This window comes from Chaetodon auriga, chromosome 10, assembly GCF_051107435.1.
Source record: "Chaetodon auriga isolate fChaAug3 chromosome 10, fChaAug3.hap1, whole genome shotgun sequence".
Taxonomy (NCBI): Eukaryota; Metazoa; Chordata; class Actinopteri; order Chaetodontiformes; family Chaetodontidae; genus Chaetodon; species Chaetodon auriga.
Window position 1 is genome coordinate 12,017,745 of NC_135083.1, and position 22,840 is coordinate 12,040,584.

The 22,840-nt window shown below is 42.9% G+C and overlaps 2 protein-coding genes across 3 annotated transcripts in view; one reads left to right on the plus strand and one right to left on the minus strand.

Moving 5' to 3' along the window:
- cacna2d3a (calcium channel, voltage-dependent, alpha 2/delta subunit 3a) overlaps window positions 1–22,840 on the minus strand; it is a 111,472-nt gene that overhangs the window by 17,590 nt on the left and 71,042 nt on the right. Inside the window, exons 13-26 of one of the 2 annotated variants that reach the window (XM_076741240.1) lie at window positions 22,436–22,453; window positions 18,543–18,614; window positions 18,086–18,166; window positions 17,493–17,567; window positions 15,939–16,022; window positions 15,769–15,840; window positions 14,965–15,026; window positions 14,763–14,830; window positions 13,266–13,311; window positions 12,673–12,770; window positions 12,469–12,562; window positions 12,123–12,218; window positions 11,838–11,959; window positions 10,849–10,926 (exon numbers count right to left, since the gene is read on the minus strand). In XM_076741240.1, coding sequence (XP_076597355.1) covers window positions 10,849–10,926; window positions 11,838–11,959; window positions 12,123–12,218; window positions 12,469–12,562; window positions 12,673–12,770; window positions 13,266–13,311; window positions 14,763–14,830; window positions 14,965–15,026; window positions 15,769–15,840; window positions 15,939–16,022; window positions 17,493–17,567; window positions 18,086–18,166; window positions 18,543–18,614; window positions 22,436–22,453 — 1,066 coding nt within the window. The remainder of the gene's footprint in view (window positions 1–10,848; window positions 10,927–11,837; window positions 11,960–12,122; window positions 12,219–12,468; window positions 12,563–12,672; window positions 12,771–13,265; window positions 13,312–14,762; window positions 14,831–14,964; window positions 15,027–15,768; window positions 15,841–15,938; window positions 16,023–17,492; window positions 17,568–18,085; window positions 18,167–18,542; window positions 18,615–22,435; window positions 22,454–22,840) is intronic. The other variant, XM_076741241.1, reaches the window with a different exon arrangement.
- Window positions 2,467–10,045, plus strand: lrtm1 (leucine rich repeat transmembrane protein 1). Its single transcript, XM_076741243.1, has 4 exons — window positions 2,467–2,793; window positions 4,551–4,935; window positions 5,064–5,269; window positions 6,598–10,045. The coding sequence occupies exons 1-4, from the start codon at window positions 2,787–2,789 to the stop codon at window positions 7,125–7,127; spliced, it is 1,128 nt and encodes a 375-aa protein (XP_076597358.1). The 5' UTR covers window positions 2,467–2,786; the 3' UTR covers window positions 7,128–10,045.

The following is a 22,840-nucleotide window of genomic DNA, read 5'->3' on the forward strand; positions in this document are numbered from 1 at the left end:
GAAACATGAACCCTTCAAATAATTTAAAGATGTGAAAACACAATTCATTTAGAACATGATATAGTCCATATGACAATGTAAAGTGAATAAAACAATATTTTAAATAGTGTTAGATATAGAGGATGGCATATCTGTTGAGCAAGGAAAATAATTCATGGTACCATAAATCCAATATGAGCAGTACGTGGGGTCTGTGAAATTGTATTAGGGGTTAAAAGTGCACTGATGTTGGCTGCTACCTGGAAGTCGGCTCAGAACAAAAAGACAAAAGCCCAAATCTGTCTCTCTAATGCTCAGGAATTTTCTGCACTATGGGGGAACATTTAATTTCCCTAGGTATGATTTAAGAACTCGGGGCTGTTTATGCCCTGAGCTGGGTTTATAAGTCCAAAGATGAAGAGACATAAAATCCTCTCCAAATCCATCCCATCACCAATCTCCTATCAGTACAATCCCAGGCAGGGAGAGATGACAACCCGTTTAAATCCTACAGGTATTTGGGATTCTAATAAGGATCATGTAAAAGTGTACTTCCATCAGCGCAAGGGTGCATCTGAGTGTGCAGATACGTGCTCATGTATGTACTACAGCACACAGCATAAGTGTTTAGTGTGTAGGTGTGTTTCTTTTTGAGTGTCTATGCATCAATTCACATCCCAGTGACAGCAAAAACACCACTGGGACAAGCATAAGCTCACATGCAAATGTCACAAACACACAGAGCTGTTACAGAGAATTTGGCAAATCTGGTGGTGAATTCCATGGCTGCTGCACAGAGCAGGGGCGGATCATGTCAAGACGCTGAGCAACATTCAGAGAATGAGATGAACAAGAGGCTGTTGTTAAGGATGCCGGGCGTCTGCAGGACTTAGGCTCCACTGGCCCCTCCTGTGGAAGACTTGACAAACTGGTGTTGCAAATACAGCAAAAATATTCAGATTTTTTTAAAAATTATCAGGCAATTCAGTGCTTTAACTTGAAAAACTCAAGTAAAAAATCTGTAATGGCCAAATCTCAAACAGCTCTCTGAAACAGCCAGAAGATTGAATAAAAACTCCCACGCAAACCATCTCTGTAGTTTGCCCTTCAGGCCTTAATGCCACGTGCATTGAATGCATCACAGGAGATTCGCATGGTGATAATATATGACAATCTACAGAGAAGGAATAGTGCGCCATGTTTATTTTTTTCTCTCCATCTTTTTAATTTTTTGTAGCTTGATGCTGAACATTTTTAGACGTTGCAGCACAAACACAACAGACCGTCTGTACACATCATCATGGGCTTTTAGCAAATACAAAGGTGTCATCACACATTTGAGGGTGCATTTGCTTATGTATCACTAAAGTGTGTGTGTGAGCGTGGATGCAAATGAGTGTGTGTGTGTGTGTGTGTGTGTGTGTGTGTGCGCGCACGCAGGTGCATGGCCCTATATGTGCATTAATGCGTGCATTAATTGCTCAAGGCTGGTATCTTAACACATTTACCACTAAAAATGAACTAAATATAAGCTGGAGACACATATTGACTTCAGTTTTTACTGTAGATGACAGAATGGAAATAATTGTCATGCCCTTCAGCAGAAGAACAGATATAAATATGGATGGACAGCAGGGGAAATGCAAGGGAGGGCACTACAAGCCAAGGTCAGCTTGTAAGCTTAATCATATTCATCGTTAAAAATGATTTGATCATTAATCTCTTCCTGTCTCTTCCTTTGTTCATTTTTCGCTTCTCCTTCAAGTGACCCATAAGCTCGTATAAGCTTACCAGTCAATCCATTTATGTGTCACAAAAAAAAAAAAAAAGAAATCCATGTAAAATTACTGCAACAGCTTAATATCCTGCTGTGTGCGTGTGTGTATGTGTATGTGTGCATTCGTGCGTTTTGTGTTGCTGTGCTGGGGGCGTGTTCTGCCAGCCCTTCTGCCCACGGCTCGCGCATAATATCATCAGAGCGTGCCACAGCAACGGGCATCCTCCGACTGTGTTCACTGTGTGTAGAAGTGTTTGAGTATTTGTGTAGACACAACGCAATGCAGGTCTAATTCTGTCTAGCTCAACTCTTGCCAGAGCAATAGGAGGTAACGTGAATGTCAGCGTACGTGTGTGCACTGTGATTTAAGAGGCACAGCTGTCCGCTGGGAGATGACACACCGTCACACTCACCAATACAACTGGGGACGGGGGAGAGCGAGCAAGCAAAACAGAAATAGAGAGAGAGAGAGACACTCACAAACAGAAATGTCAGAGTGTTGATTTGGATTCAACAGAGGAGCAGAAATAAAATCTAATCAAGCAAGAGAAAAGGGAAAATACAAACAAAGGCAGAATAAAACAGCATGAAGAAAAATACAAGAGACAGACAGAAAGGCTGAGAGAGAGGCTGAGAGAGAGAGAGAGAGAGAGAGAGAGAGAGAGAGAGAGAGAGAGAGAGAGAGAGAGAGAGAGAGAGAGAGAGAGGCAGAGCTTCCTAACTCCAGTGATTCCCAGACTGGCTGGCTGCTGGCAGTAAGCTCTGTGCTCTGATCTGCCGGCTCTGATGGGGTTTCATGCCCGTGCAGGCAGTGCTGGGGATCCTGAGGGCAACACAGGTTTCTGCTGTTGATCTTGGCCTCTTTAATTCCTCCCTATTGACCATATCAGCGCGCACAGAAGATAGTCATGGACAGCTAATCCCAACTTTACTGATGGCTAATGGATCATCAACCAATGACAATCAATAGAATCCAAAAAGGGAGCTAAAAGACGATCGAACGCAAGAGGCCCAAGGACGACTGGCAGATATGAGAGGTAGGGGCTCCATCACCGGGAAGAAGATCAACAGAGATGCATTTGTGTATATGTGTATAATTGTACTGTATATGTGCATGGCAAGGTCGGCTGCTGAGACTAGTATGTTGTGTAAACTGTTGTATAACTGAGTGGATGCAACACACATGGCAGCTTTACATTCACACTTTTATGCTCATAGCTGTGCATTAGCATTGCCTCTGAGCGTCTCCTGTTGCAAACAGGCATTGACACTGGCACCAAGCTGATTTAAAGTGATACTTGTGGGCTCTGTGTGCATGTCATTGCAAGCTTCTCCGTGTGTACTTTGGGCTGGAGGGACACATCAGAGCGAAGAGCCATTCTCCTGTGATGACCTCATTCCAGAGCTGCTGTTAACAACACTCCACTGAGCTGATGCTGTTTATGCATGTCCATGTATGCATTGTATGCGTATGAGTCTGTTTATGAGTAAGTGCACACATGTGTAAGCACATGTGATCGAATGCATTCTTGCATACACACACTCTCATTTCACTTGCAAAGACGCAATTAACTCTGGGCTGTAGTGCAACTACAGCGCGCTAAATCTCAACCCAGCCATGATCTGACGGGTTGTGTTGAAGCAAGTAACATCATATCATAACAACACACTGCCATCGTACCAAACTAAAACCTGAGGTTAGACCTGGGAACACCTGCGCCTGGATATTTCTAAACCCATAAATCACAATCCACTGCAAGAAGTGCAACAGCCAGGCAAAGACAAAATGATGATTACATGCTTGTGAATGGGACACTGTCTGTCTAATTAGTAGACTGCAGTATGTTACAATAGTGTTTATTCAAAGAACGGGGAAGCAGTGGAACAACGGCTTTTGTATTTTTCCAAGTGATATTGCTGGTTAACTGCTGAATGTTAAATAACAGCACTGCTGCACAGTGTTTCCTAATATGATTGTGGAAATAGGTTTCAGTGATATGAGACTCACAGCTGCCTCATCACAAAGGCATAATTTAAGCAAAGATACAAGCAGGAGTTTCCGCCTGATACAGGAGGAAATGAGATAATTCTCATTTGTGAAAACACTCCTAATTAGGAAAATGGCTGCTGACCTGCTCAGAAGAACACTTTAACTGCTGTGCTTATGAGGATGAACATGGTGCAGCTGATCTATCTGTTCAGGATCTATGAGTGTAACTTGTGAGCTAGTTGCATGCCCGGGCTTGGGTCTGAGATTCATTTCATCAAGCCTCGAGCTAGTCCAGCCAGTGCTATAAATACTGCCGTAATGTTCCACAAGAAATGGACATGTGAAGTCATCTCAAAGGGAATCAGTCACCCAATATCTGCTGTGTATGGATTTGTGTGTGGGCGGAGTGTGGGTGAAGGGTTATGAGGCTTTGGTAAAGTCACCAAGGGCCACTGTCTAAGGGAGGGTGGGAGGTGGATGTTGGCATATTAGTAATAAGTGTACTTTTTTGTTTATCAGACAAACAACAGCAGTATCTGAGTGAAGACAAAGTAAACTGCATTCTTTCCTGAAGAATTCATTTTCAACTGTATTTATATGTACATTTCATATATTTCCGCCAAATCAAAATATCAAACTTGGAATTTATTTTAAGCGTCTTCTGTGGCATTTATGTACTTCAGGGAAGGTGATCATTTAAGTCAACCTAGAAAATAACTTTTAAAATACACATGCACCTCAATTTTTTTCAAATTCAGCTGCAAATACACAGATGTTTAATCCAATATTCCCCTGCCTCCACAGTGGTACTGGTGTGTGCCCTCCTCTCCCTCCTGTCTTTGTCACATGCCTGTCCAAAGGAGTGTAGCTGCAACAGCAACACCAAAGTAGTGGACTGCCGGGGGCGAGGCCTGTATGACATCCCCCGACGACTGCATCCAGACACCCAAGAACTGTATCTTCAAGACAACCGTATCAGGGGGCTGGGATCGATGGCTTTCCGAGAAATACCGCTTGTCCGCATTCTCGATCTATCTAATAACTCTATAACATCTGTTTCACCGACTGCTCTGCTGGGTCTCAGAACTCTACAGCGCCTCAGCCTGGCCCACAACAGCCTGAGAGAGCTTGACAAGCGGTTGCTTGGACCTATCCGCTCGCTTTCACACCTCGACCTCTCGCACAACAGGTTAAGCAACAAAACTGGAACAGATCTAATCTGTTATTCATCCTTTGCCAAACAATGCACACTGTAAACTTGATCGCACATAACTCATTGTATCCCATCTTGTTTCCTTGCCACGTCCCTCCCTCCAGCCTGTGGGGTTTCCCTGGAGCCATGGGGGACAGTTTGAGGAACCTTAGCCACCTGGGGCTAGCGCACAACAGGCTAACACGAATGGACCGCTCCCTGTTGGAGGCCCTAACCCACCTGGACAGCCTCACACTACGAGGCAACCCCTGGAGGTGTGACTGCCAGCTCATAGGCCTCAAACTCTGGCTGGAGACCTACCTCTTCAAAGGTTAGACCACGAGTAGCTTTTGGCCGTAGCTGGGGAATGTCTGCAATGTTTCCGGCATTCATTCATCTCAACGCCTTTTCTGCTTGGCACAGTAGAAATGATGGTAATATAACATTGAGAAATATTGAGAAAAGGATCCTGAAACTGTTGGTGTACTAGAAAAGAAAGAGAGTGGAGAGCCTCTTTCAGGGATTAAAACAGACAAACCCCAAATAGACATAATGTTTATATATTTTGTCCTTGGAGAGATTGACACAGTGGAGTTAAGACCAGGCTAAAAGCTCTGTCCAGTTATTAAAGATGGTGGAATGAGTGCGTGTGTGTGTGTGTGTGTGTGTGTGTCTTGTTGTTTGGGATGTAGCTGTGGAAGGAATTTAGATTGTTTTGGCTTTTACTCTATTATTAACATCCAATGAGTACTGTGTACTGTCCCCTGTTGGGTGATGTTATGGTGACGATTTACAACATTTATAGTGGAGTCTTTTTAATGACTGTTGGTTCACTCACTTTGCTGGATCTTAAAGCCTTGCAAAAAGTGCCCTGCAGCAATAAGAATCTCCTGAATAATGCTGTGATATCAGGCACTCTGTGCAGCAGCCCCTATAAGCGCGGTGGTTATCTCTACAGCCAGAGATAGAGCCTATATCTGTGATTAAGAGTTAAATTGCAGACTACATTATTTTCCATGGTAGACCAACCCCAGCATGCATTAGATAACAAAATAACCACTGTACAGTGAAAGCTAGGCTCGCTTGGAGTTGGCTGACCCGCCTACATGCCTACATTACCCTGACACAGCTTTCGTCTTACAGGCTGAAAATTCTAATTACCGCAGAACAGAACAATGGACTCAGATACAAGGATGTGTGCTTAATAGAAAGCCAGTGGTTAATCAAGCAGGCGGAGAGGAAGTGTGTGACCGAGCATGCTTGACATGGATACTGAGAGAGAAGAATAATAAAGAGATTTACGGGACAAACAGGGCAGCTGATGAAGTCCTAACTCAACCTGTGCCTTCTCCAACAGACTCCATTAATTCGGCTAAAGTGGTTGAAGTGTTAATCATATCACACTTGTTAATATGGGCCATTAAAGTCAGCCATTACACCCCAGATTAATAAATATTTGAAGTAATGGGCTGGTTCAGACTCAGCTATGATGATGAGGATTGGGTCCTTCTCTGTAGTAAACTGCCAAAAAGGAAATTAAGAGCAGGTAATGTGCTTATAACACACAGCTGACTGATGCATGCCTCCTTCTTCTTCCCTGCCCCTCTGTCTGTCTTTTAGCATCCCTCTCTGCTCTAACTATTTAACTCTGATCCCAAGGTGGAGTGGTGGATGAGGTGATTTGCTCTCAGCCAGAAGACATGAGGGACAGAGACCTGCAGAAAGTCCCCTATCAGCTCTTCCACACCTGCATGACCACAAGCTACCACTACCTGTTCGCTAACATACACCACCTGGAGTCTGAGAGGTTACTGCGAGGCCACACCCATGGCAACCACGCTCATCCCTCTAGCCACGCTCTCCACGTCCCCATGGCAATGGGGGAGGGCTTTGGCGGTGGGGGAGGAGGAGGAGGAGGAGGGGGAGGGAGTCTTCCAGAGTGTGAAGCTAAGCAGAGGCAGCGGCCTGTCAACTTGCGCCACGCAATTGCCACAGTGATCATCACCGGCGTAGTGTGTGGGATCGTGTGTCTGATGATGCTGGCTGCAGCAGTGTATGGCTGTGCCTACGCTGCTATCATGGCCAAATATCAACGGGAGCTAAAGAAGAACGAGGAGTTGGCAGCGGCGCAGGGGGCAGATCATGCCACAGCAGATGAAAAGGAACCACTGGAGAATGCTATCGCCTAGGATATGATAACATGAACCCTGGACTTCAAACTCGGGCCTCAACCCTTTAACCTAATCCTTTCTGGATGCCATGTACGTGTTAGTGCATGTGTGCTTGTGAGAAAAAAAGAGAGGGAGATTCTTCGTGTGTGTGTCTGTGTGTGTGTGTGCGTGTGTATGTTCACCTCCTTCCTGAGACTTGGGTAGCTAAATTCCACAGGTATTTGACTATGCACTGATGAGGAGAGTATCTTCTTCTGTATGCGGGTTTGAGGGGCAGGCCAAAGAATCCAAAAGGAATCAATTCCATTTTGTCTGAGAAATCGCTATATATTTATAATTGTGTATTTGTAGGTATAATAGTAAAGCTCTGGTATTTAAAAATATGGATTTCAGAGTTTGGTTGTCTTTTGGTTGTTGTTTTTGAGTCTGATTTTTGAGGTAATTTTGAAAACTCATAGTAGGCAGCTGCTGTCAGATAGGTTCTGATCTAAGTTGTCTGTATCTTTGGTGTGAGAGTATGAGCGAGTGAGCGTTTGTGTCAGTGTTTCATTTGTGCTTGAGTGTGTGAGTGCGGAGATGTACACTGTATGCACATATTTATAGAGGATTTAAGAGTTTGTGCCTAATAACGTGATGTAGTTTTAAGGAAGAAATGCGCTTTCGTAAAGGATATTTTTCTGACGACTGAAGTGAAGATTCGTTGAAGCAATAATGAAACAAACTAAAACGAAAACAACAAAACCTGGACTCAGCCTCGTTGTTTTTCTATGACTTCATGGGTTCATAAGTCTGAATACAGTCACACACAGTCACACCCACAAACATACAAACTTTTAGATCTCCAGTTTTTGACAATGGTTGAGTGTTTGTGAGTTGATGCTGACATAAATAATGGTAGTCGTGTCCTTCAGTATGTATTATATAAAATAAAGGGAAACATTTTACCTGATTGCTGTATGTATACTGGCAACTAGTTTGAGAAAGCGTGCATCCTTAAAAGGAGAAAGCATCTTTAAAAGAGGGGTATTTTGCAAAAAGAGTGGGAAGATAGTAAAACTAATTCATCAAAAAAGCAGGAAAATAACCCCACTTTTAAGGAGTTACAATGAAATAAGAAGACACTGCATGGGAGGGTTTATGCCCCTCAGTTTAATGTGTTGCTGGAACAGTAACATTATCTTTTTTTTATTCTTTCAGTTAATGAAGATTCTGTTGAATCATTATTATGTCAAATAACCTGACAAGAGACAATGTTCAAACGCACACGCATATTTCTATGAAATTACTGTGGATTGTTCTCGATGTATTAATTATTTCCCACTTGTAAGAGATTAATGTGAATATATGTTTCTATCTATGACATTATATTTCCCTTCAGGATATTTCTTCTTTTTCTTTTTCTGATGGAGTTCACTGCTACGGTCACAAGGGAATCTGAAAATATTACATAATCCAATGTCAGGGTCATTGGGAAATCGGATTTCTGTGTCTGTTTCTCTTAGAGGATATTCAGGCAATGTTTTTAGATTCTATTAAAAAAAACCTAGCTTTGTGTATACATTACAAACATCCATTATTATATTATCTATATACATCGATAACGCGCCATCAGCAGTGATTTTTAGCCTGCTCAGTGCAATGTGGAGGCGCATGAATGTACACAGATGCCTTTGGTCTTAACGCCTGACCTGAGTTTCATGGCTCTGTATATTATGGCAGCAGACTCACAGCACGTGGCTCAGGATGTGACCACAAATACTGAGACACGCGCGCGCACACACACGCACGCGCCGGCATACACACGTGTGTATGTATGCACACGGTAACATTGTGACTCAAGCGATGTCTGCAGGGCCCGTGGTGTGTGATGTCATCAGCCTGTCCTGTTAAGTTAGTGTATTAGCGTATTCACAAGTCTACAGCTCAGTGGAGCGCAGGGCAGTGAAAACTGGCCCTAACCGGCCCACGCTAAATTTGCATTCTAGCCTACATCTCTCCTCCCATCTGACTCTCTTATATAAAATCATCCTTACAGACATCCCCCGATCTGACAAGCATGATCGTCATCACTGTATATCAGCATCCAACGTAACAATAGGGTATTCATGAGACCTCTTTACTGATTAGTCATTTGGATTGCCGCTTAACGGGATTTGAGAGAACGATGCTGATCCTAAAACAATAGTGATCAAGTTGACAGGGTCAAATAATGCTGTGGGCTGGTGTAAACTGTGGGCTGCTTGTGTACCACTCTGCTAGAAATCTGATGCATGTTCTGTGTGCATGTGCGCTGTGGCACCGCACAGACTCTCCCATCTTTGTCCTTCTGCTCCAGTGGTTTCCCCCAGGCCAAGGGTACCCACAATGCACTTCTTTCATGTCAACGCATTCAGGCACCGTGAAATAATTTTCTCTTTCTCTGCCCTTTTATTTCTTCTCTTATCTCTGCATTTCCAAAAGATTTTCCTCTTTCTCCTCTCTTCAGTATTTTTTTCTTTCCTCTGTCCAGATCTCTTTCTGTGATTCCTCTGTTGACATTAATGGCCCTCATCTGTTGACAGGAGACTTTACATAGACAATCATCAGAGGAAGTTTTTAATATGAGGCAAAAGCTATGCTCCACATTGGTCCGTGCAACATATGTTGGGCGGTGGAAAGAATTACAATACTCCACATATTACGCACTGTATTTGAATAGAATAACTTGTTTATTCATGAGATTTGTACTGTGTGATCACTAAAGCTCTCAATGTAAAACAGGACTTCCAAGAGGCCTGCAGAGGAAAAACATAAAGAAAGTTGGAGGCACCATCCTACAAGCATAGCTGCTTGAGGAATAGCACTGAGCCAGAAACACATCATCTACTATTTGCGTGTTTTAGCAACTTTGTATGTATTTTGCTCAATGTGTCTGAAGCTGTAATAAAGACTCTCATTTTGGCAAAAAAGGTGCTTCCAAATTTCTTCATGTTAATTACTTGCAAAGAAAAATATAAGTCTGCCTCCAAACTTGTCGTCTGCACGATATAGCACCACAGTGAAAACGCTGCATTAATTACAAGACACAAAACACTGACACCTTGTGCCACTGGGGAGAGGTGGGTAATGAACGATGTCATATCACAACTGTCCCAAAGATAAAAGCATAACTTCTATGAAACCATGCGTCTACATCCACCACCCTTCTACCAATTTCTTGGATTTAATCTACAGTTCCTTTCCTCTTTAACCAAGTTGATGGCACACAGAACAAGGGCCACACTTCATACCACCATCTTGCTGATTGCACCAAGTTGCATTACATGGGAGTGACATTGTGGGCTTTCTGAGTCACCGGGACGTGAGATGAGGCCGACCACAATGAAATCCTCTCGGCCACAATATGCCTTAAATAAGCACAGGGGCAAACGAACGAAGGCGCAAAAGGCATTTATGAAACTGGTTTCTATTAATATATTTAGGTATAAATACTCCTGGATGCAAACATCTGTCCTATGTAGCACTCTCGCCTTCTTATGAGCATACATTCATGCAGGGGCAAGCGCACGGCCAGAAAAAGCAGCACAGTCAGAATGTGTGGGCAGTGAGTGTTTCAACTCAAAAAGGAGGAAAAGAGGTAAGGGTAGACAAGTGTAGACCAGGAAAACAAAGTCTAAATAGCAGTGTAAGGAAGAGTATTGCAGCCTCCGTCAATGCAGAAGTGTGTGAGAAAGAAAGAGCCACTTGAGTCCCCACTTACCCGCAGCTATGGGTGATTTCCTCTCATCCAGAAGCTGAATGGCAGTGCTGGCCAATACAACACTCTTGTTTTCTGATCCTACGCCACGCACATAAAAACACATACACACACACACACACACAAAAACACAACACACACACACACACACACACACACACACACACACACACAGAGTTCACGTTAGAGTCATATCATAATTCCCTCTATTAGTTCTGAACTGACCACAGGGTGATTGGAGAGAGAAACACTGAACATAAATACCACAAAGTACTATTTCATGGCTACAGCTAACTGCCACAGTCCTGAGAGGAAGAGTGCATCCAAGGCAAGTCCGGCGAGTAAATAAGGGGCTTTCAGATCACTTGTATTAGCTGGCACTAATGGAAAGCCTGAGGCTGAGGACAGATGAGAACACATTCTCCCTTTGGAGGAGAAACCATTTCATAGAGACATAGTCAAACTACATATGCGTGAGGTGCCTGTGTGTGTGTGTGTGTGTGTGTGTGCGTGCGTGCATGCGTGTGCCTTTTTTGTGAGTGTGTGTTTGTGTGTGTGTATTCTGGCCAAGTCAGTATGGAAAGGGCTGAACCTCTTCGTAACATATCTTATTTCAACCCACAGCAATCAGTCCTGTCCACAAGAACACAGCCCAGAATTAATAAGAGAGGAAGGGGAGGTAGAGCTGCATGGCGAGAGAAAACGACCAAATATGGGTGAAAGAGGAAAGAGGGGATAGAGGAAATCTGAAAAAAGGTTGTTCTAATACGAGTGAGTGTACAGTTATATATGTGCATTTGGCAAAATGTAAACGTCTTTTGATTTACCTTATAATGTGTCTTATAACTCTTGCACACTTCATTTTCAGTGAACCTCCAGACAATTGGTGGTTTGTTTCATTATATCAACTGAGTAATGGCTACTGTGTAGGACTAAAAAGGAATTTAAGCTATAACTTCATTATCTCTTGAAAATTCACATTCATAACTAACCTGTGTTGAAAGGTAGAGAGTAGACAAAGGTACCAGGAACTTGTTCTGCTGCTCTCTTGTACCACAGGGGGAAGTGATCGGCGTTGAACACCCCCTCTTTGTCTTCAGCTGTCAGGAAGTCTCTTGAAGCAGACAGGACAGAGAGGTGACGATGATACAGAGGGTGCACACACAACACATAATACTGCATATAGTCAAAGAAATGACAAACAAAGAGACAATCAACATGTGCACTCCAACGCTCATATCTGTGTATACACACATAGAGACTGAATGCATACTTACTGGTTTGTAAGTTCGTCAGGCACTACAAACAGGTTGATTCTGGACAGGCCCGTTCTTGTGCCCAGGTAGGCTATCTCCACCCCTTTGTCAGAGTTCCTGTGTCATGTGACAAACACATACATTAACCTGCGTTTGTGCAAAACTGTAAGTTTGCAATCAGCATCATTAAAACAGAACAGAGGCTTTTAACAAGTGCCTTAGATCCAAGTAATAATTACATATTGTCTGTGGCATCATCACTAAAATTATCACTTTCAGTTTGAATTTTTTTCCAGTTTGTGTTGAGTCTATACAGACACATTTTCAATCAGAACATGGAAAAACAAGAGTGGAGTGAGTGACACACTCAGACTTATTGAGCACGAGACTGGTCCAGTATGCCTCCAAAGGGGCGGTCACCACCGCGTCAAAGAGAACCTCCTGAATCAGCTCCTTGTCACCTAACAAGGCAAATATGTATACATTTTATACATCACAAAGGGCCACTGATCATGAGAACTAATTCTAAGAGCAGAGAGAGGAATGGAGGGTTTGCAGTTTATCAACCAACATTGGAGGTGGGGTTCATGTCCACTGAGGTAGAGTTTGATTGCCTCTATTTGGGACAGGTAGCGGTGCTCTGGGTGCTCGTCTGTGTTGCAGTATGTCCTACAATATAACAAGAACACACAATAGGGACGTTAGTTATAATACCATGTAAAACAATCATAACTGGTACCAGCTATTTGAAAACCGAGTGTTCAGATGACTCAGATTATAATCACAACTCAAGATCCATCATGTAATCTCATTGCTCTCAGTTGCTCTTTCATTGCTACAACTACAGCGTGATGAATAAAATGTGAAGTAAAACAAAGACGGTTTTCCCATTTACAAGCATTAGTTTGAAAAGCATTTACTGTAATTTGTTTAGATGTTGGTTCCCGATCCTGGTGACCACAAGTCATCTAGTGACACAAACCATCAAGTCAAAGTCCTGCAGATCCAAACGCTGTTATATAACTCTTGTATTGTAGTAAGATTACAGATTTCCTTGGTTTAATAATAGGGAGTTATTTTGGATATAGTCCAATCACAATGTCATTTGAGTAAGACATGAGGATGTCAGAGTGGAAACATACAGTGGTGTTGATATACTCTTACCATTCGTCTGCCAGTGCTACATCTGGATGCTCCAGGTCATGAAGCCCTGTAACAAAATAAGAACTATCGTATATATCTCAAACTAAATCAGCAAAAGCACTCAACTCATAATAATAGGGGTAGGCATCTACACCCCAAATGCACACACACCCCTAAACACACACACACACCAGAGGTGAAAAATGTGTTTTTTGAATGGATGTGACAGGTCTGATTAGATCAGGAAGAGCCAAGTCATGCTCAGAGGGCTCCGCATGATGGACATGTTTAGAGAAACACACAGACACAGACACACACACCACCACCACCACATGAATATTAACGTGCATGAGGCTGGACATGAAAATAGACACAGAGAGGCACACATAGGCAGGGGCAGACATGGACAAGTACAACACACCTAAGGAGCCACTAAAGAAATATTTAACTTCCTGACCAATCGTGGGTTTTTATTTAATTTCATTATCATTATATTACTGGTGATTGTGTGCGTGTGTGCGTGTGTGTGTGTGTGTGTGTGAGAGAGAGAGAGAGAGAGAGAGAGAGAGAGAGAGAGAGAGAGAGAGAGAGAGAGAGAGCTTTTGAACATTTTACTTTTCCACATTTATAATATTTCAAAGCTACAGTGACACAATACTTTGTAGATTTTACATAAATATGATCTTATGAAATAATCGTTCTGAATCAAACTGTTCGACATTATAAAAAGTAGATAAAGTTACCTCCACCTCAAGCAGCTACAACACCGAAATGCTGTTTACATGTTAATCCATCTGTTATAACAATCTTATAATATTACAAAGATCTGAAAAAGGGGCATTCTGCATGAGTATATTTACTTTGAATACTTGAGCAATATTAGCGTGGCGTCATCTATTTCCTGAAAATGCCCTCTTAAGCTTTGGAAAAAAACTCCTGGTCCATGCTCTTCGTTTCAAAAGTCTACTGCAAAAACTTTCATCATTAAAACATTTAAAAAATGAAACATAGTAACACAATAAACAAGTTAAATACTGCAAGTACATGAGAGACTGGTGAGGTCGCCTTGTCTCTATGGTTCTGATGAAACTAACAAACAACATGTCATTAATTAATTAATTAATTAGGCTGCAATCATTACTCAGTGACTGCAGTCATTAATTAAGCATTCTGCACTGAAACTCTAGAGCTACTTATCCTTAGAAAATTAAACACTGTAAAATATGAATTATATAAAACAAATATTTCTCTTTTCTATGAACGGCTCTAAAAAGTACAGTCTTCTGATAATACTTTTGTATTTTTACTTCAGTAAAATTGTGACAGCAGGACTTTTACTTGCAATGAAGTATTAATATATATCACATGGTATTATATGTAGAATGTGGTATTGCTGTATTCTTCCTCAGTAGAGATGTGAAAACCTCCACCACTGCAGCTGAGTGAGAAACGGAGACACGAGGACAATGAAAGAGTAAAAGTGAGGATAGCAGAGAAGGAAAAGGGAGGATTTCCTACCTTCCTCCACTGTGACATTCCCTCTGAAGAAAAACTTCCCGTGGCCTCTGGAAAGAGCTACCCCTAGGCTAAAAATAAGAATGCTTTCTAAAAAGACAGCTCACCACCAGCTCTTTGTTGTGCAAAGAAAACTGCGAATAGTGATGGTTCAGTCACTTCAAACTTTGTTCACTGCTCATAGAAATGTCTCCAGCTGTATTACCTGAAAGGAGTCCCCTTGATGTCTGTGTAGTAGTAATCATTATGCAACACCAGCACACGTTTCTGAAATAAAAGAGATTAATACGCTCCATTATACGCTACAGTAAACAGTAGGCAGTGCGATGGCAGTAATCTGATGTGATTCCCTGCAGTCTGGCTCCATCTAGTGGTGCAGAGAGTGCATGCCGTGGTTGGCAGTCTACCACATGACCTGTTACTCTGCAGGCGGATGTGTTTTTTTTTTTTTTTTTTTTTTTCAGTATTTCGATAGGGATTGTGAATATGCATGTGTGTGTACATTTGAGTGTGTGCGTATTCGTGTGTGCAGATATGTATTTACATATTGAATGCTTAATAATCAAGCTAATGTATAATGCTCTTTACCGAGCTTTGAAAATGCAAAGTGCACGCGTGCACAGACACACACAGACGCACACAATCACACACACCTGAGTGCCTCTCTCTCTCTCTCTCTCTCTCTCTCTCTCTCTCTCTCAGACAGGCAAGTAGCAAAAGAGAATCATTGGGCTGCTGTCTCTCCTGTATTCAGCAACATGTGCTCGGTGGAGATAAGGGGCTCACACACAGACACACACACACACACACACCCGTGCATGCAGAGCACACAAAATCTGAAACAAAATCCCCAAGTCAATCCTGTACATCACTGTGCCAAGTGTAACCACCCCTTGGCAGAGTGGATTCTCCCTGCTGCGTATTTTCTCTGGCACACCCTTTGGGACCATCAGAAAAGTGCTTGTTTGTCTGTGTGTGTTTGTGCATTTCTGAATTTTGGATTCCTCACCCCTTTGTCAACACTCTTCTTCACCTCCATGGAGAAGGTCCCTGTCTTCCTGTTGACCATGGCATTCCTCAGCTGGCAGCACAAAGCACACACCAAATCTCAAAGTTCAGATTTTTATGGAGAGGGGTACCGTGATGATGCTCAGCGTAGATTCACCACAAGTGTCTCACCGTGTCATCCTTATCCTCCCATTCCACCTCGGACAGATCCACACTGCTGTAGTTGGGCTTCCTTCGCTTCTTGCCATCTCCGTACTGAGCACACAGGCCCATGTAAACACACACGCATGCACAGACAGAGATGCACTGCACCGTACAATAGGGCTGCACTTAATCATTATTTTCACAATCTATAAATTATTTTTTTTTATTACAAATCATCATCATCATCATCATCATCATCATCATCATAATTATTACATTAATGTAAAATCCCTATCACAACCGCCCAAGGTGATGTTCTCAAATGGTTTGGTTTGTTCAAACCCAGTGATTCAAGTCTCAATAATATAAACCAGGTGAAAGCAGCATCTGAGAACCTGAAAGCAGCAAATAAATGACAAATGATAGTGCACATTAATAATTTACTTTCTGTCAGGACAGGAAACAGGAGACAGTTAGATTTGCATGAAGACTGGAAGCAGGGGGAAACAGCCTGACTCTGTCTAACCCCACCAGCAGCCTGAAAGCTCACTATTAAGATGTCATATCTCATCTACTTAATTAGTACACAAACAGAGGAGATGTACTTTTACACAGAGTTAGGTGCTGGCAGTGGCTTCCTGGAGTCTCGTTATCGCTGTGAGGTAACCAGGCTGAGCTGGCCTTGCTGCCTTCACATTTAAGGGACATGCATGGCGGTGGCATTGAATTTATGTACTCCCCAAAATGTCAAACTATTCCTTTAACTGACCCCGTCCCTGTCGGGTTACTTGCATGAGCCTGTTTGATATGGACATTAAATAAGGATGATAGAGGCCAGACTATTGAGTTTATTAATGAGTACGATATGTGTTTGTGCATCTGCTGCATGTGTGTACTTGTGAGTCCTCATCTCCATTCATCTGTCAATGAGGGCAGCGTCCCACCCCTCATTAGTTGTTAAACACCCTTCATTAACATCTTTAATTAGACCACTATTAAACCATCTGTCTGTCTGTCTCACTGTCTGTTAACTCTTCTCCTCCACGGCTGCTCTCCTCTCATCCCTCCATATCTCTGCATTTTCATCCAGTGTTGCATCCCGCTTTGTCGCCCTGCACCTATTCTCACGTTGAGCAGGTTCCTTGCTCTCCTCAGTCTCCCTCCCCTCCCTCTCTGCACTCTCTTCCCTCATCCTCTTGTGAGAGGAGTGAGTGAGTACAATGGAGTTAATCACAGCCATTCAAAAGCTGTATCTCTGTCTATTCACAGCACAGCGGAGGCCTGGAACACACTCTCCTCATCTACATACCACCACGCAGCCAAAACACACGCACGGCACATAGAGCACCCACACAACTACACACTAATTTTCTATGTCAATCGGCATCTTGATGTGACAGCGAAATCTGTAATTGACTTGACATGAACTCAAGAGTTAGTATTCCTCAGTCGCGTGTACAAAATAAATTAATACATTTGAACTTCAATCTCTATGCCCTAAAAGGGATTGTTACGATAATAAGGTTCATACTCGGTTAACTTGTTACGGAGCATTTGAATGGCGCTGGAGGTGATACTCACAAGTGGCCGCAGATCTGGATGGGTGAGGATGTAGCCGTTGTTGGTGATTGCAAAGGCGTAGCCGTGAATGCCCAGCTAGGACACACACACACACACACACACACACACACACACACAAAGCAGTGAATGGATGCATGACAAATCTACCTTATTGTACATCTTAGCTAATCAAGCTCTTTGTGATTTTTACTGGTAGAACCATTGTCTTTGTAGGGAAACTCAATTGCGCAATACAAGAGGATGGTGATATTCATCCACGCCTAGACAAATAACACACTTTCAAATGTCAAAATCTTAGCTACGCTCAACCAGGCTCCAGATCTAGTGAGTAAAAGTGATCAGCACAGGGGATGTGGCGGTGGACACTATCAGAAAGCCTTAGTATGCAGAGTGTATAATTTTATTATTATTGGATTTGAGGAAGGCGTGATGAATAATCAGGGTCAAAACATGAACAAAACCTAAAAAAAAATCTAAATTGTTTAACTTGTTTTAGGTCTTTTGGTTGTGATTAGTGAAGGTGTGATGATTGATCTCATATCCTTTGAGATCTATAATTTCTAGGAATAACTAAACGATGTTGGGACTTGTACCTTATACTTGGGGATGGTCTTGAGCAGCTCAGAGACAGGCACATCAGTCCCAACCACGCCTAGCAGGATGCCACGGTTTCTCTGGAAGCACACACATTACAAATATTCTTAACTTGCATTCGAAAGGTTACTTCCATAACACGGCCTTTTTCAGATCCGCTTTTCATGATATTAAAGATTCAATGTGTAATATATAATCAATTAGTGATGCTCTACTGTATTCTAATTTACAGACTCCAATCAAACTGAAATTAGTGCCCATCAAATACAAACATAATTAACCATTATTTCACAATTTGTATCTATTGTCAGAAAGCCTAATTCCGTGCGAGTTATGCAATAAGCAGTCGCACAGTTTTTCAATTAAACTGCAAATTACTGGAGAAAACAAGTTGGGGAAACATAATGGCAGTGACAGTGAATGTGCTATTGGTGCTGGTGCTCTGTTTCCACTTACAGTCTCGTTCTTGGTACTGAACACTGGCATTGCAACTGTGGTCATTAGAACCGGACCTTGACCATCATCCAACTGAGTGAGCCATGAGAGAAGAACAGTGAAAGACAGCGGTTGAGAGGGTGAGAAAGAGAGAGGGTGACAGAGGGAGGGAGAAGAGGGAAGCTAATGATGAAACATTATACAAAAGAAATGCAACTGCACAGCACATTGCACGGTATCATGCACATTATATGAATCATCTTGCTTAGTGACACTCAGTGAGTGATTATCTCAAGCTGCATAACACTCGTTCCTTAAGTAGTGAACCTGATAGGAATTCTGCAGCAGACCTAGTCACATTATCTTCTTGAGGGACCTACAAAACTTCCATGACATGTTTTATTCATGTTTATTATTTGCCTTAAAATGTGTTCAATCACAGTCTGCCTTTGATCTCTTGCAGAATAAGCTTATCCAAAGGCAGTGCTTCTAGTTTGGATGTGGGTATCTTCCCTCCCTAAAGACTGCTGGAATAATTATGATATTTATCTTTCCAGCGGCTGACTGTATCTGACGATGATCCATTAGAGATGAAAGCTTGGCACTGTTATGAAGATACTGGAGGAAGGCTTCGCACTCGGTAGAACATTGGTCTGACCTTGTCCGCTGTGAAATGTCGATGCTGTCTAAATGTCAGTCACTCACGCAGTTTATGTTCAAGCCACCCCAAGTAATTGGTCCATTAAGCGCAATATGGATCCCAGAACAAAATCCGCAATTGTGTTAAGTTAGATGGGGTGGCAAAAAACATAAATCATGTTGCACATGATCTGTTTCTGCTGCAGCAATCAATAGAGCATTATTCTGTTAGACTGTCTTGAATATCAGATCCCAGCATAGTACTTTTCTTAGGGAACCACCCCATTTAACCAATCCTCTTAACTGAACATTAAATGCCCCCTGTACACTCTCTTTCCCCTCGCGCTCCCCCCCTTTACCTCCAGTAATAATAGGTAATGACAGGAAACTGCCAGCATCCATTCTGTCTCCCTCAGACACTCAGGGAAGGGGAATTGGTGACCTGAGCTCAGACAGCTGGTAATAGCAATCCAGGACGCAGTATTAGACATCAAAGACAGAACAAAGCACACCTAAGTACAGCTGCTGTAACAATGGACAGCCATGCTGCTGAAGCACGAGATCGATCAAAGGACAGGAAAAACGAACAGAGGCTCATCTAAAAATACAAAATCTATTTCCAAGATCTATTGGATCATATATCACCGGTCTGAAAACGTATGGACTGCCATTTATTCTGCATCCCCGTGAACTGTTGCTGGGCAGCCTCATGAAATGTGTACCATTTGTACTTCAACGCCACTCTGAAATGTTTTTTTTTTTTGTATATGTGCATTCGGTGAAAATCAAGCTTGTCCAGCTGCTGTGGGAAATGACATACTGTAATTAAGCAGATAACAAGAGCTGCACAGAGAAAGGCAGCCAGCAACTGCATCTGTTGGATTCAAAGCCAACAGCACAGCTACAGAGGATTCGCACTCGCCCTACCCAGAGGAGGGAGGACCTTTAAACCTGTGCTTCATCAACCTGACCCACGAGAGGAAACTTCCTTGAACCCTAAATGTTGTCCTCCAACACGAGTCCCAAAGGGAGTGCTCTGTATCTAGAATCTGACTTTTCATACATAACCTGCAACCTGGAACACAAGGGCAGAACTCAACGCACACATTTGGGCCAAATCTGCATCATCATTGCCTCTGTGGCTTCATCTGTATCAGTCAGAGCAAATGGTGTGTGCGAGTCCTTTCCTCCGTTGTGGGTCAGAGAATGAAAAAGAACGCCTCTGTGCTCTAATACACTCGCTCCCCACTGACACAAATACCCACACACTTCCACCCCTCAGAGGGCTCAGATACACACCCCTGCCTCCTGTTTGTGTCTCACAGGACACCTCGTAATCTAGGTTGCTGTGACAAATTGCGTTCTGGTGGACGAGGTGACCCTTGTTTCCTTGGGGACCAGGTTTAATGATGTTGGTGTGTGTAAACCCTGAAGCCAAAGCTCCCTGTAGGCTCCTGGGGGAAAAGAGTGTGTGTTAGACATCCCCAACGGAGGGCAGAGCTGGCAGCGAACTTAGCACACGTTTTTAATGCACAGGTGTTTTGAGATATATTTATGAACTCTCAATTACCTCAATCAATATTAGCACTTCTGCTTTGAAATAGCGGAGCTTATATTAATCCGTCATAACATTTTAAACAGCTTACTGCTTCAATTCGTCATCAAGGTAATCAGCTGCTTCCAGCTTTCCCATTTGTCTGTCTTCATGCTTGACCAAGTATCAGTCTTGTTGTTTGAACTTCGGTGCAAAACCTTCTTCTCAACCCCACATCCTTCTTTTACATCCTTTGCATTTTCTTCAAAACTTTCACTGATATCCTTTCTCTTCAAATCTTTCTCTTCCTTCCTCAAACTTCTATCCGCCTCCCCACCCGCTCCTGACACATTCCTCTCACCTCCACCTCCCTCCCATCATCCCTGAGCTCCAGTGTCAGTTCATCCGACAGAGTGGGAAACAAAGCCAAATGAGCCAGAGAATGATGGATGAAGCTGGTGAGACGAAGGATAGGAGGGGGAGAGAGGGGAACAGGAGAGGAGGGGAGAGCACAGGTGGAGGGGGGGCGCTGGAGAGGGAGACGCGAAATGAAACAGAGGAAGAAAGGGGAGAAATGCTGGGCTAGAAAGATTATTGGGTAGCACTGAGAGGGATGGAGGAGGAGAGGAGAAAGATAGGATGAAGGGTACATCTGGAAAGATGATAAACATCAGCCCTGGAACACAAATACCAGATGCTCATCACTTTCCTAACACTGAGCCAATCCCAGGAGTTTTGCTAACTTCTTATCAGACACTATCACCACGCAGGGTGTGTGTGTGTGTCTTTCTGTCACCGTCTGTTTTACTATCAGGGGACTGTTGTCTGTGCGGGCTCCTAGCACCCAGGCCTGAGCTGTGCTGGAGTGATTACATGCAAAGAAACAGTGCAGATTCCTTGCTAATCCCAATTATCATGTCTGACAATGTGATATCTATTTCGGTTTTCTGCTGAGCCGCTTGGATGTCAATAAGCTTGGGTCTATCACACTAACAGTACTATGTCAGACATATGGCCTGCCAGCTGTCTAATGGGACTGCTCTGTGCTCAGCTCATGCTGATGGGGGGCAGAGCACTCTTCTGTTCTGCAATCATCATTGTTATGATTATAGAGCTGCTTATCTCAACCCACATATGATTCATAAAACACTGAAAAATAAAACACTGAAAATGCTTAAAAAAAAAAAGAAAAAAAGAAAAAAAAAGCATCAGAACAGATCATCCCGCCAGTCATTATAGGCCATTGGATTTTCACCCAGAAGATGACAAAACAGCTCATTCTGGAGAATTCTACCAAAACAAATAACACAGGCAATCTTGTTTTCACACCAAAATCACAGGCAAAAGAACAAAATGTAGCCTCACATTTACACACAAGGCCACACTGCCAGCCCTGAAGATACTGGCAAAGCACAGCCAACACAGCATCACCAATGATCAATGAGTGCGAGCGTGTGCACAGACGTGTGCGTGTGCTTCACTGGGCGTGCAGAAGAGAGTGATCAACTGAACCGATGACAACCACGATGCATGGTTTGAATCAGGAGGTTGTGGAGCGACATACGACACTGACACACAATAAAATGCCATGGGTCAGTATGGTAGTTAGTTCACCCAAGTTATGCCGTCATTTCGCAGAGACCAGAGACCAAAACGCACATGCACATGAAATGCACATGAACACACACCGGGCCTGAACACAGTACAATACAGCGATGACCTCAAATTTGATATTTTTTACCTTTTGTGCTTGGGGGAGCTAAAGAGGACAGATTAAGGAGGAGAGGAGGAGAGAAAGGGTCAATACGTTTGTGGATAAGAGTAAGAAAGCCTTTCTGTGCTGCTTCCAAAGACTGAAGTGCCAGCACCAGTGGGTGTGTAAAAAGCCACTGACACTGACTTTGATTGCAACTTTAAAAACAGTGACTGTGTCAAGAGAGGTGAGCTTTATGGCTGGGAGGGTCACAGCAGCGGAAACAACACTTAAGCTGTTACTGTTGAGTCAGTGTTGGGTGAATGTGCTTTCACTGTGATAAATGGATGAGGATAATAAGGGCAAAGAGAAAGGAACAAGCAGAGGAAGGCAGAAAAACTTTAAACATGAGCGATATGAAGAGGATTGCAAAGGAAAAAGAGTCCACTTCCA

Bases quoted from the DNA above. Each gene is read 5' to 3' on its own strand.
- lrtm1 (XM_076741243.1), top strand. The intron at 4,936-5,063 runs GTTAAGCAACAA...CCCTCCCTCCAG, and splicing joins CTCGACCTCTCGCACAACAG to CCTGTGGGGTTTCCCTGGAG. The intron at 5,270-6,597 runs GTTAGACCACGA...TCTGATCCCAAG, and splicing joins GGAGACCTACCTCTTCAAAG to GTGGAGTGGTGGATGAGGTG.